The sequence below is a fragment of the Mastomys coucha genome, unplaced genomic scaffold (genome assembly GCF_008632895.1).
Source record: "Mastomys coucha isolate ucsf_1 unplaced genomic scaffold, UCSF_Mcou_1 pScaffold18, whole genome shotgun sequence".
Taxonomy (NCBI): domain Eukaryota; kingdom Metazoa; phylum Chordata; class Mammalia; order Rodentia; family Muridae; genus Mastomys; species Mastomys coucha.
The window spans coordinates 111,306,707-111,317,191 of record NW_022196900.1 but is presented as its reverse complement, the minus strand read 5'-3'; the positions used below and the strand labels follow the sequence as shown (position 1 = coordinate 111,317,191).

The window sequence follows — 10,485 nt, the reverse complement described above, 5'->3', positions numbered from 1 at the left end:
GCTCAGCAGGTAAAAGCACTGACTGTTCTTCCAAAGGTCCTGAGTTCAGATCCCAGTAACCACATGGTGGCTCACAACCACCCATAATGAGATCTTACATCCTCTTCTGGTATGTCTGAAGATAGCTACAGTGTACTTAGATATAATAATAAATAAATCTTAAACAAAACAGTGGGCTGGATATGGTGGTGAACGCTTTAATCCTAGCACTCATGAGACAGAGGCAGGTGGGTCTCTGTTAGGTCCAGGACAGAGAAACCTTGCCTCAAAACAGTTAAAAAATAGAAGAATAAAAAAGCCGTGTGGTGGTGGTGTACACCTTTAATCCCAGCACTTGAGAGGCAGAGGCAGGCAGGTTTCTGAGTTCGAGGCCAGCCTGGTCTACAGAGTGAGTTCCAGGATAGCCAGGACTATACAGAGAAGCCCTGTCTCAAACTCCCACCCCCACCCCCAAAAAAGAATAAAAAAATCCAGGGGCTTAAAAAAAAAAAAAAAAAAAAAATCCAGGGATTTAGCCAGGCTGTGTTGACATAGACCTTTAATCCCAATACTCTAGGGCACTCAGGCAGATCTCTAAATTCAAGGCCAGTCTAGTCAACAGAGCAAGTTCCAGTATACCCAAGGCCACACAAGTGGCCAGTAGGCACTGACAATGTGAATACTCAGGAGAAAGACACTCAAGTCTTGGAAACACAGACTAAAAGCCCAAACCCTGCTTCATACCTGCTGGGGGTGGACGGGTGGGATCTGTAATCCAAATAACCACCACTGGCAACAACCAAGAGAGTTAGTTAATGCCACTGTCCACTGCTGGTGGCAACAGACTTTCACGTTACCTAGCAACTGCACATCTCTAGGCACATACTACTGCCAGGAAAGCTGGGTCTCAACTGTGTGCTTGCCCACTGTGCTTACGGCAGCAATGCTGACAGCAGGGGAAAGACGCTGCCCATGCACCCACACCCCAGTACTGCAGGGAAAGGAGGTGGGGAGGTAAGCACTGCCTAGAAGCTTGTAGGCCAGCCAGTCTGGGACATGCGGTGCAGTAGCAGAAAACCAAGAGACCCTGCCTCTGCAGCTAGAAGTAAGAACTCCTCAAAAACTAATCTCCACACACATACCACGGAACATGCACACAGGTTCATCCCCAGGCATTCAATAACTGGACGGGCAAAAACACATAACAGAAGAACACTTGGCTGGGCGTGGTGGTGCACGCCTTTAATCCCAGCACTTAGGAGGCAGAGGCAGGCGGATTTCTGAGTTCGAGGCCAGCCTGGGCTACAGAGTGAGTTCCAGGACAGCCAGGACTACACAGAGAAACCCTATCTTAAAAAACCAAAAAGAAGGAACTCAGCCACACATGTTGGCTCACGAAGCAGCTCAAGTCCCGGTTTATATTTGTGTGCACCTCCAGTTCCAAGGGAGCCAACACCCCAGACTTACACGCAAGTGAAACCCTTTGCACATAAAAATTACTCAAAGATTTTACATAAAGTACAAGCATGCTCAAGTTTGTTGTAGAAGCTAGAGGCAGAGTGAGTCACTTTGCCACTTTGCACATTTTTCATTTTATAGAGAATTCTGCGAGTAGCCTGAGACATTGAGGAACATGTAATACATACCCAGAAGTGGTTCTGTGATGTTAAGCAAAGAGATACAGCCAGGAGGAGTGAACTCTGTCTGCCCCAGATCGCATTCCAAATAGTCAACCCCGGGAATGCTGAAAATTGAGAGAGAGAGAGAGAGAGGGAGAGAGAGAGAGAGAGAAAGAGAGAGATGTGAGCCAGCCTTCTTCTGTGGAGGACGCATGACACACAAGCATCATCATATCATCATCCCATGTGGCTTTGTAGCTGTCCTACTCCACAAGGTGAGGGTCATGGTGCAGGCAAGGCCCTGTGCCATCCACAACACGCAAGGTATTCTACAAACTAACACACAGGGCTCAGTCCCGGGCTTGGGGATAACACCATGGCCCAGCTCACAGCACAGGGAGCGAAACAAATCCCCAATGCAAGTCTGTCTATCAAACTGGGCATGGTAGCTTATGCCTGTAATCACAGCACTGGGGAGACTGAGGCAGGAAAGTCACCAAGGCCAGATTGGTCTAGATAGTGAGACCACACCTTAGAAGATCAAACCAAACCAAGTTTCTCCATTTGAATCTCACTTCATGCCCAGACGACCAATGAAAACACAAGCAAGCTTACCTATTTAATAACTGGTTAATCAGTATTCTATTGAACGTTGATTTTCCAATGTCACAAGCGCCACACAACAGGATGACAGGGCAGCCATCTACTTTTGCAGGTAAAACAGAGAGTGAGCCCTGATGTGAGCAGTCCTCAGGACTCTAGCTCTGAGCGGGGACTGAGGCTTCAGGGACACGGGCATCTACCGCAGGCGACACTCACCACAAGACACACTGACCAGCTCTTCCAGGGCACAAAGTCCACTCTCACTCAAGCAGATGCCTTTCTTTCTCTTCTGTCTTCGGATGCCAATTTTCTTCAAAGTTACAAACTCAGAATTAACCCGAGCAGGAATGTTCTGAAATATAACAACTGAAACTGTAAGGAAGTTTTTAATGAACATACATTTGTTTGCTTCTAAGTTAATAAGCACATATAGTCATAAGTTGCAAACTTTCTTTTAATATCCCCAAATTCAACCCTCACCACATGGCCCACTACCAGCATCCTGCTCCTTCTCACGTTCAAGTCTCTTCCCACAGCTCACACCCCGCTCAGGCTGCCCTGCCTCTAGAGATAAGGCGTAGAAACACAAAGCAGACCCCAGGGCAGAGCTGAAGAGTAAAGGGCAGTCCTGCCCCGTGCCTCCCTCTGTGGAGGAGGAAAATGTCATCAAGAGTTGAAGAGATGACTTAGTGGCTAAGAGTAATTACTGATCTTGCAGAAGACCAGAGTTTGTCCCTAGCACCCATGTCAGACAGCTCACAATCAACTGTGCTCCACTCTAAGGACTCTGACACCATCTTCTGGCCTCCTGAAAATACGTGGCATTCACAGACATATAAATGAAAAAAAAAAAAAAAAATCAAAAACCAAAAAACCAAAACTCTTTAGAATACAATCACAATCACACAAAGGGCTAGGGAGATAGTGCAGTGGTTAAAACTCTATTAGGACCAGAGTTCAAATCCCCAGTGCCCATGAAGAGCTAAGGAGATACGGAGGCTGTTTGTAATCCCAGTACTTGGGAAGCAGAGATGGGAACCCTGGGAAAAGCTGGTTAGCTAGAAGAGCTAACTGAAGGGCCCCAGCTCCAGCAAGAGACGCAGTACAACGAGTAAGTAGGAATGACTTGAGGATCACCTTCCACATCAAGTTCACACCTCACACAAATATCCAACCCACACACAGAATAAAAATTTAACCACATGAGCCACCATAGCAGAATCTATACTTGTAATTCCAGGAGGCAAGAGGAATACAATTTGAGGCCTGTCTGGTCAAGGTACATAGTAACTCTCTGTCTACCAAACAATAACAAAGTGTGTGTGTATGTGTGTGCGCTTGTGTGTGTGCTATTCCCAGCATCCACGGCTTGTAACTTCAGTTCCATAGGGATCCCACACCTTCACAGAGGCTTTGCACATATCTGTACTTGGCCATGTAATTACATATTGATACACCAATTCCTCGGCCCCACCTCACTTCATCCCCGTCCCTAAGCTGCCACTCTTGGCTCCCACACCAGCAACACCGTGGCTCCCACACCAGCAACGCCGTGGCTCCCCTTCACAGTGCTCAGGGACCATGTGTACTTAGAATCCACGAGAGGACTGTAATGTGTACTCTTAGAAGTTTCTAGCGTGTACTCTTCTCTCTCTCCTCGTTCGTCCTCTGGTGGTGGACTTGGGGGGGGGTGTTGCACACTTGTAATCTTTGCATGCACACATCTATTGATTGGTTGGTGTTTTTGGAGACAAAGTCTCTCTGTAGTCTTGGCTGCCCAGAGTAGACCAGGCTGGCCTTGAATTCATAAGGGATCCTCCTACCTCTGCCTCCTAAGTACTGGGACTAAAAGTGTGCACCACCACACCAAGCTTAAAAAGAGCCTGTCTCAAAAAACAACAAACAAAAAAGGTAAGAGAAACTTCATACAAGGCCAACTTGAGTGGCAATTTAATCCCAACACTCTCAGTGGCAGAGACAGAGTTAAAGGCTAGCCTGGTCTACAGAGTGGAGTTCTAGGACAGTCAAAGCTACACAGAGAAAACCCTGTCTCAAACAAAAACAAAATCAAAAAAAAAAAAAAAAAAAAAAAAGAAAAAGAGAGCTCTTTCTGTTCTTGCAAAGGACTGGGGTTGGATTCTCAGCACCCACATAGAGGTTTACACCAGGCACACACATGTTACACATGCACACACACACAGGTCAAACCCTCAGAGACACACAAAATAATAAATTTTTAAAAAATTATTTAAAGCCTGTTTGTGGTAGAGCACATCTTTAATCCTAGGACTTGGGAGGCAGAGACAGGAGGATCTCTGTGAGTTCAAGGCCAGCCTGGTCTACAGAGCTAATTCTAGGACTGCCAGGGCTACACAGAAACCCTGTCTTAAACTAACTAAATAGATAAATGTAAGATAGACAAAATAAAAATAAAAACACTATTTAAACAAACAAATGCCTGGTAACCTACGACCTAGGAGGCGCAGACACAGGCTGTGAATGCAGCCCATCTAGCCGACCCAGCAGGCTTCAGGCCAGCCAGAGACTGTCTCAACAAGCCACGCCCACAGACAAAGCATAAGGTGTCCTCTGGGCACTACTACACACACACACACACACACACACACACACACACCCCTCTTTGTTCCTCCCAGGCTCCATCACGCTTAGCACTGAGCCTCCACTTCACAAAGTCCTTCCCTTCTGAGCCCTTCAGTCTCTTCCCATCTCTTGACCTCACATGAGGCCATGTGCCTTTCTCAGACCACCTTGGACTGGCAATGCCCCCAACCCTGGTCACTCCTCAGACTCCTCCAAGCCCTCTGTACCTTAATTTCCTCTGACGTGACACTGCCCAGACTTCTCCCACATGCTCTCCTCTCAGCTCCAACAGTGTGCTTATGCTTGCGCGCACTGGTGCCCCCCCCCCATTTGTGTTCTCAGATACCCTTTCTGTTGCAGCTCGCAAATGCACAGCCCTACCCTCTTCTCCTAAGCTGCACACTCCCACACTCTGCCTAGCCAACACGTGCAGCCAGATGGCTCTTTTCTTCTTCCCAAAGGAGTTCTACTGGGCAATGAAACCAAGGAAGCAGAGGGAACACATTCAGGATGACTGTTCTGTACGTCCATGCCAGTGCATGCCAGGCCTCGTAGGTGAGGTCAGAGGACGACACCCAGGAGAGCTCCTCTCCCACATCAGTCAGGTTGTTCAGCAAGTGCCTTTACATCTATACATCTCTCTCTAGCTAACACACGCGATTCTACGAACACCTACCCCACTCACAGGACACAGGAGACGATCACTGTGAGAGGGGTCCCTACACAGCCACTCGGCTGACTCCTCTGGTGTACAGGATCAAGGAGCACTGGCTTTACCTCCTGCAGGAGCACGTATGAGGAGCACCTATAGGTCTTTAGGAAGTCCACAAAACGAGTCTGCATCCGTTCCAGAATCAGAATGCAGCCCAGGGGAGGAAAGTATCGCACTGCCCAGTCTCTGTCATCTGCAAAGAGAAGAGCAAGACACCTCAGCGGCGGTGACAAGTGCGGATCCTGCAGGGTCTCATCCCTACTGCTACACTCCAGGATGTGGGGAGCATCACCCGACACACACTGATGCTGATTTTCCACATCTGGGTGGGGACACACATCCAAGTCTGCCACCTACTAGCTTCAACTTTAAGAGCACAAGGTCCAGAACACATCACTAGCCTTGATACAGGAAGCTGAAGGCAATTACCGAGTTTCGTGTAAGGCTTGAGCAGGGCCCGGATCTCCCTTCTGACCCCCTTTTCACTTTTCTCAGGTTCTGAGTACGGAACCCCATTGATGGTCAGGTAAGAGTGGGTGTAGACAGAAAAGACATCTTGGGGAGGTTGGCCTTGTTTGATGATATGGCCGTATACTTCCAACTGGCCGTAGATGCAAGTCACACGGCAGATCCCACTAAAAGTAAAACCCTAGCACAAAAGGAAAAAAAAAATTATATGGATACTGATACTGAAGAGAGAAAAATCCTAACACCTTAACTTGCTATTTACCTATCAAAATGACTTTTCTTTCTTGATTCAGGGCCTCAAGACCCTGGCTGTCCTAGAACTGAATATGTAGAACGTAGAACAGACTGTTCTTCAAATCATTAAAATCCAACCATCCCTGCATTCAGAGTGAATGTCGCCACACCTGACAGGGAAACCCAAACTGCCGGGCACTGGGGCCCGCAAAGGCTGCTCGTTGGATAAGAGCAGTGGTTGCTCTGGGAGAAACACCCCGGCTTGGTTCCCAACACCCAGACGGTGACTCACAGCCTCCCCACCCCTACAGCTTCAGAGGCTCCGATGCTCTGGACAGCCTTCTCAAGCACTGCACACGCGTTGTGTACGGAAATGCAGGCAGAACACAAAATAAAAACAAAACCACACTGCACTAAACAGCCAACACCTGTCAGGTTCTCAACCTAACCCTAAACACAATCCCTCCACTGCAGCTCCCCACACTCTCTCAACCCCGAAGGCTCCCAGCATGCTCGAGTCTCCAATTCCCGAGGCTTCACTTCTGGACGCGAGAGGGGAAATGCCCCAGACCAGAGTCCACGTCAGACTGCCTCCGTTGGGCGTCGCGGCCCACTCACCTCTCCGGGTGGCAGCATCAGCAGCACGCGGCCCGAGCCGAGGTCCCGCACCGGCTGGGTGACGTTCGGTGACACCTTTTGCACGGGGCGCCCGGAGCGGCTCTGGGGCGTGGAGTGGTTGCGGGGATTGAGCAGACTGCAGAGCTGGGGGCAGGGCGCGGGCGGGCCGCTCGGCGCGGGCTGCCTGCGGGCCGCCGGGCGGCTGCGGGCCCGGAGTTTGCACTTTACCGCCACGTGCGCGCCCGCGGGGGCGCCCAGCTTCCAGTCGCCGCCCAACGCGTGCGCGCGCAGCAGCCGCTTCCGCAGGCGCCGCAGCTCGCCCCGGGTCAGGACCCCGAACCGGCGACGGCCGCGGCGGCTGAGGAGGAGGTGGGGTCGGGCTTTGCGGACCCGCTGCCAGGAGGAGCGGCTCGGGACCCGCCGCAGCATCGCCTCCGACTCCGCCATGCTTGGCCCGGAACCCGCTGCGGCGGCGGGACGATCTCGCGAGACCGCGGCGCCCCGCCCCCCCCAGCGGAAGACGTGCGGAGCCGGTGGCGCCCCCTCCCGGCCGGCGTCTGCAGCACATCGTCGGGGACTTGAGCCCTCAGCTGCCAGGAGGGAAGCTTTGCAGAGCCCACCCAGGGCCTCATTTACATTATGCAAAAGCCCACCCTGGCCGGTCGGAGACGGGGGAGCCCAAACCCTGGGATTTAACCACCAGGCCACCTCTCAGGAAATCCACCTGGGATTTTTTTTTTCCTCTCTGAAGAAGAAAAAAAAAAACCTCCAGGATTGGCATTTTAAACAAATCCGGTCCATTTGTATATGCTGTGTTTGCATACATTTGTCTTCTGGCTGATGGGAAAGATCCTGGACAACAAGGTTAAACCATGATGATTAGCTCACACTTGAATGTCTGAATACTAGGGTCACCACAAAGCCTGGTTTCAGGTTTACTAAATGAGATTTACTATGTTCTGTAACTTTTTTTCCCTTTCTTTTGTTTGTCTGTTTGTTTGTTTTGAGACAGGGTTTCTCTGTGTAGCCCTGGCTGTCCTGGAACTCACCCTGTAGACCAGGCTGACCTTGAACTCAGAAATTCGCCTGCCTCTGCCTCCCAAGTGCTGGCATTAAAGGCGTGCGCCACCACCGCCCGGCTGTTCTGTAACTCTTGCTAACATAAGCTAACAGTGCTGTCAGTTACTCCTATGAATGAGGTAGGACGATGGCTTGAGCCATGGAGTTTAAAGCCAGCCTGAGCAACAGAGCAAGAGAACACTTCAAAAACAAAAAACAAAAAAACCCCACAAAAACAAGAAACCCATCAGCTCCCTGATAGTACCCTAACCTTCAGTACCACAGACCTCTCTCTCCTCCCTGAAAACCAGCAGAGCTCCCTTCCTGCGACAGGTGAGCCAGAGCCAGGACAGAAACCACAACCGTCCAGAGGAGGGGGTCTCAGAGCTCCACCTGGCTTCCATGTCCTGGCGCTGCCCAGTTCCTGAGAGTGACCACAGCCCGGAAGGCCAACAGCCTTTCCACAGCTGGGCTCCAGTCCCACCCCCTTCAGGGGCATGGAGTTGTGAAGCGTCCGGGCAGCTGTCATCCCCGGCATTTAAGCAGCTCTTGTGTGTGGGGGGGGGTGTGTGCTCAGCCATGCTGGGCAGAGGGACATCTGGCCAGCATGTTTTTCTGGGCAGCTCACCTGCTGCTCGGCCTGCAGCTGGCCATTGCTTACTGCTGGGCTTTCAGCTGCCAAAGGACGGAGTCCTCTCTAGGCTTCAGCCTCCCTGGGGACTTCCTCCTTGCGGGCCTGTTCTCCCTCCATGCTGACTGTCTGCAGGTGAGACACAGACCTCTGGTGACAAGTTGTGACAGGTAAGTAGGGGCCAGCAGAGCTGTCACTTAGTGGGTTGGGCATGTATCCGTTTGGTGCGTGTATATGAGGCTCTGGGTTTAGGCTCAAGCACCATATAGCTGGATTTGGTGGCTAAGGCATGCAGTGCCTATAATCTCTGTACTGGGGATGGAGACATGAGGATCGCAAGTTCAAAGTCATCCTCAGCTACACAGTGAGTTCAAAACCAGCTGAGGCTGACTCTCCCTTAGAGGAACAAAAAGAAGGGCCGCTCTGCTCATCTCTGAGCTAGCCCCTCCCCAGGGATCTCTACTGACTGAAGTCAAGCTGAGAGCTGAATGAGTCTATCAGTCCCTGCTTTGTGGTGCTATTTAATTATTAGGTACGCTGGCTGTCACTGACGCACCAGAAGAGGCGTCAGATCCCATTACAGATGGTTGTGAGCCACCATGTGGTTGCTGGGAATTGAACTCAGGACCTCTGGAAGAGCAGCCAGTGCTCTTAACTGCTGAGCTGTTTCTCCAGGCCCCCCTTGCTCCCGGGCGTTAGTATTTCTATATTGCAATATAGTCTCTTGTTTTTGCTGTTGGGTGCGGTTTGTAACTCCATTCAAGCCTCCCGGCTTTTCTCCAGGGGGCAAGTGAAGTTCCCAAGGGTTTCCTTTTCAAGATGGCTGCTTGCAGTCTATGCAAGCCTCACATTGGGAAGGGAGGTCCAGAGTGCTGGTGCTTCACAGGTTGACTACCTGACTGTTGGCTAGGACGTATGGTTCTGGAACCCCTGGCCTGTGAGGACTAGGCCTAAGAGCAACAGATGGGGGGCTGGGCGGAGAAAGCTTGGTTTCCAGCAGGACACAGGAAAACTGGCTTCAGGTAACTGAAGGACGTGTGATAAAGAGCCTCTCAATCCACTCTGGGGACCCAGGTAGGGACCCAGGTGGGGACACAGGTGGGGACCCAGGTGACAGAAGCAACGGGGGCGTCTTTCAAAAGGCTGGGCAGCAGGGCCTGTCAGACCCTCAGCATCCTGTCCCTGATGACAACAGTTACCAAACTGAGAACTCTCAGCTCGGTCTAGCCATGTGAAGCCGGGGTGATGGTTAATTTTACATGTCAGTTTGACCAAGAGGTGGCGCCTACAGTTGCTTGCTGGCTCAAAGGTCAGTTTAGATGTTACTGTGAAAGTGTGCTTTTGATGTGGGTAACATTTGAGTTGATAGGCTGCATGAAAGAACTCACCCACGGCAGTAAATGGGCTTCACACAACCCATTTAACACCCTCAGAGGGAAGACTGAAGCCCTGGGCAGATCGGAGTATCCATCTGCCCTCACATTCAGCTTGGAACTTTCCTGTCATGTGACCTAGCCCTGTGGCCCGGTCCTCCTCCTGTGTGCAGGTTTCTGTGCTCTTGAGGAGCAGTGGGAGGGAGAATATATGTGTTAACCCTGTTTCTTTACAGTAGGACTTCTTAAATTTTTTGCATTCATGCCAATTTTTATCTGGAAAAGGATTTTAAAGAATTTTTTTTTTTTGTATGTGTGGGTATTTTGCCTACAAATATCTCCGTCTGTCCTGTGCATGCTTTGTACCCACAGAGGACAAGAGAGGGCATCAGATCCTCTGGCATTAGAGTTACAGCTGGTTGTGAGCCACCGTGTGGTTGCTAGGAATTGAACCCTGGACCTCTGGCAGAGCAGCCAGTGCTCTTAACCACTGATCTACCTCTCAAGAAACCCTCTGAGGGCCAGGTGGGTGGTGGCGCACGCCTTTAATCCCAGCACTTGGGAGGCAGAGGCAGGCAGATTTCTGAG

At 50.7% G+C, this 10,485-nt stretch overlaps 2 protein-coding genes across 4 annotated transcripts in view; one reads left to right on the top strand and one right to left on the bottom strand.

Moving 5' to 3' along the window:
• The window catches only part of Nol9 (nucleolar protein 9), a 17,752-nt gene extending 10,442 nt beyond the window's left edge, over positions 1–7,310 (bottom strand). The window contains exons 1-6 of one of the 2 annotated variants that reach the window (XM_031379599.1): positions 6,835–7,310; positions 5,944–6,163; positions 5,580–5,707; positions 2,418–2,553; positions 2,214–2,304; positions 1,626–1,723 (exon numbers count right to left, since the gene is read on the bottom strand). In XM_031379599.1, coding sequence (XP_031235459.1) covers positions 1,626–1,723; positions 2,214–2,304; positions 2,418–2,553; positions 5,580–5,707; positions 5,944–6,163; positions 6,835–7,281 — 1,120 coding nt within the window. In that variant the 5' untranslated portion in view covers positions 7,282–7,310. The remainder of the gene's footprint in view (positions 1–1,625; positions 1,724–2,213; positions 2,305–2,417; positions 2,554–5,579; positions 5,708–5,943; positions 6,164–6,834) is intronic. The other variant, XM_031379600.1, reaches the window with a different exon arrangement.
• Positions 1–10,485, top strand: part of Tas1r1 (taste 1 receptor member 1) — a 37,119-nt gene that overhangs the window by 18,368 nt on the left and 8,266 nt on the right. The window contains exon 1 of one of the 2 annotated variants that reach the window (XM_031379598.1): positions 8,501–8,694. The exons of the other annotated variant lie outside the window; for it this stretch is intronic. Coding sequence (XP_031235458.1) covers positions 8,501–8,694 — 194 coding nt within the window. Of the gene's footprint in view, positions 1–8,500; positions 8,695–10,485 lie in introns of those variants that run through there. 2 annotated transcript variants of the gene reach the window in all.